This window comes from Buceros rhinoceros, unplaced genomic scaffold (genome assembly GCF_000710305.1).
Source record: "Buceros rhinoceros silvestris isolate BGI_N320 unplaced genomic scaffold, ASM71030v1 scaffold24394, whole genome shotgun sequence".
NCBI lineage: Eukaryota > Metazoa > Chordata > Aves > Bucerotiformes > Bucerotidae > Buceros > Buceros rhinoceros.
The window spans coordinates 1-288 of NW_010410333.1; the positions used below are offsets into that span (position 1 = coordinate 1).

The 288-nt window shown below is 70.1% G+C and overlaps 1 protein-coding gene across 1 annotated transcript in view; it reads right to left on the reverse strand.

Moving 5' to 3' along the window:
* Positions 1-157: 157 nt before the first annotated feature.
* CCDC137 (coiled-coil domain containing 137) overlaps positions 158-288 on the reverse strand; it is a gene marked incomplete at both ends in the record, with an annotated part of 1,820 nt that continues 1,689 nt past the window's right edge. The window contains one exon of the mRNA XM_010135586.1: positions 158-280. Coding sequence (XP_010133888.1) covers positions 158-280 — 123 coding nt within the window. The remainder of the gene's footprint in view (positions 281-288) is intronic.

A 288-nucleotide genomic window follows, 5' to 3' on the forward strand; every position in this document is an offset into this window, starting at 1 on the left:
GGGCTCGGCAGCACCAGAAGAGCAGCGTCAGGACAACCGTCCCCCACGAGTCCCAGGGTCCTGGCGTCTGTGCACCCTTGCTGGGTGCAGGGAGGAGGCCCAGCTCCTCCAGGCTGGGCTCAGCGGGGGACCCTGCGTCCAGCCCGCATTCTCCCACTCTCTGCCACCTCCCGCTGCTGCTGTTTGCGCCTCTGGATGTCCCTGTACGCCTGGATGACGCGGGCTCTCTCCTCCTCCACGATGCGCCGGCGAGCCCTCGACCCCGGCGCTGCCAGGGACGCTGGGCTC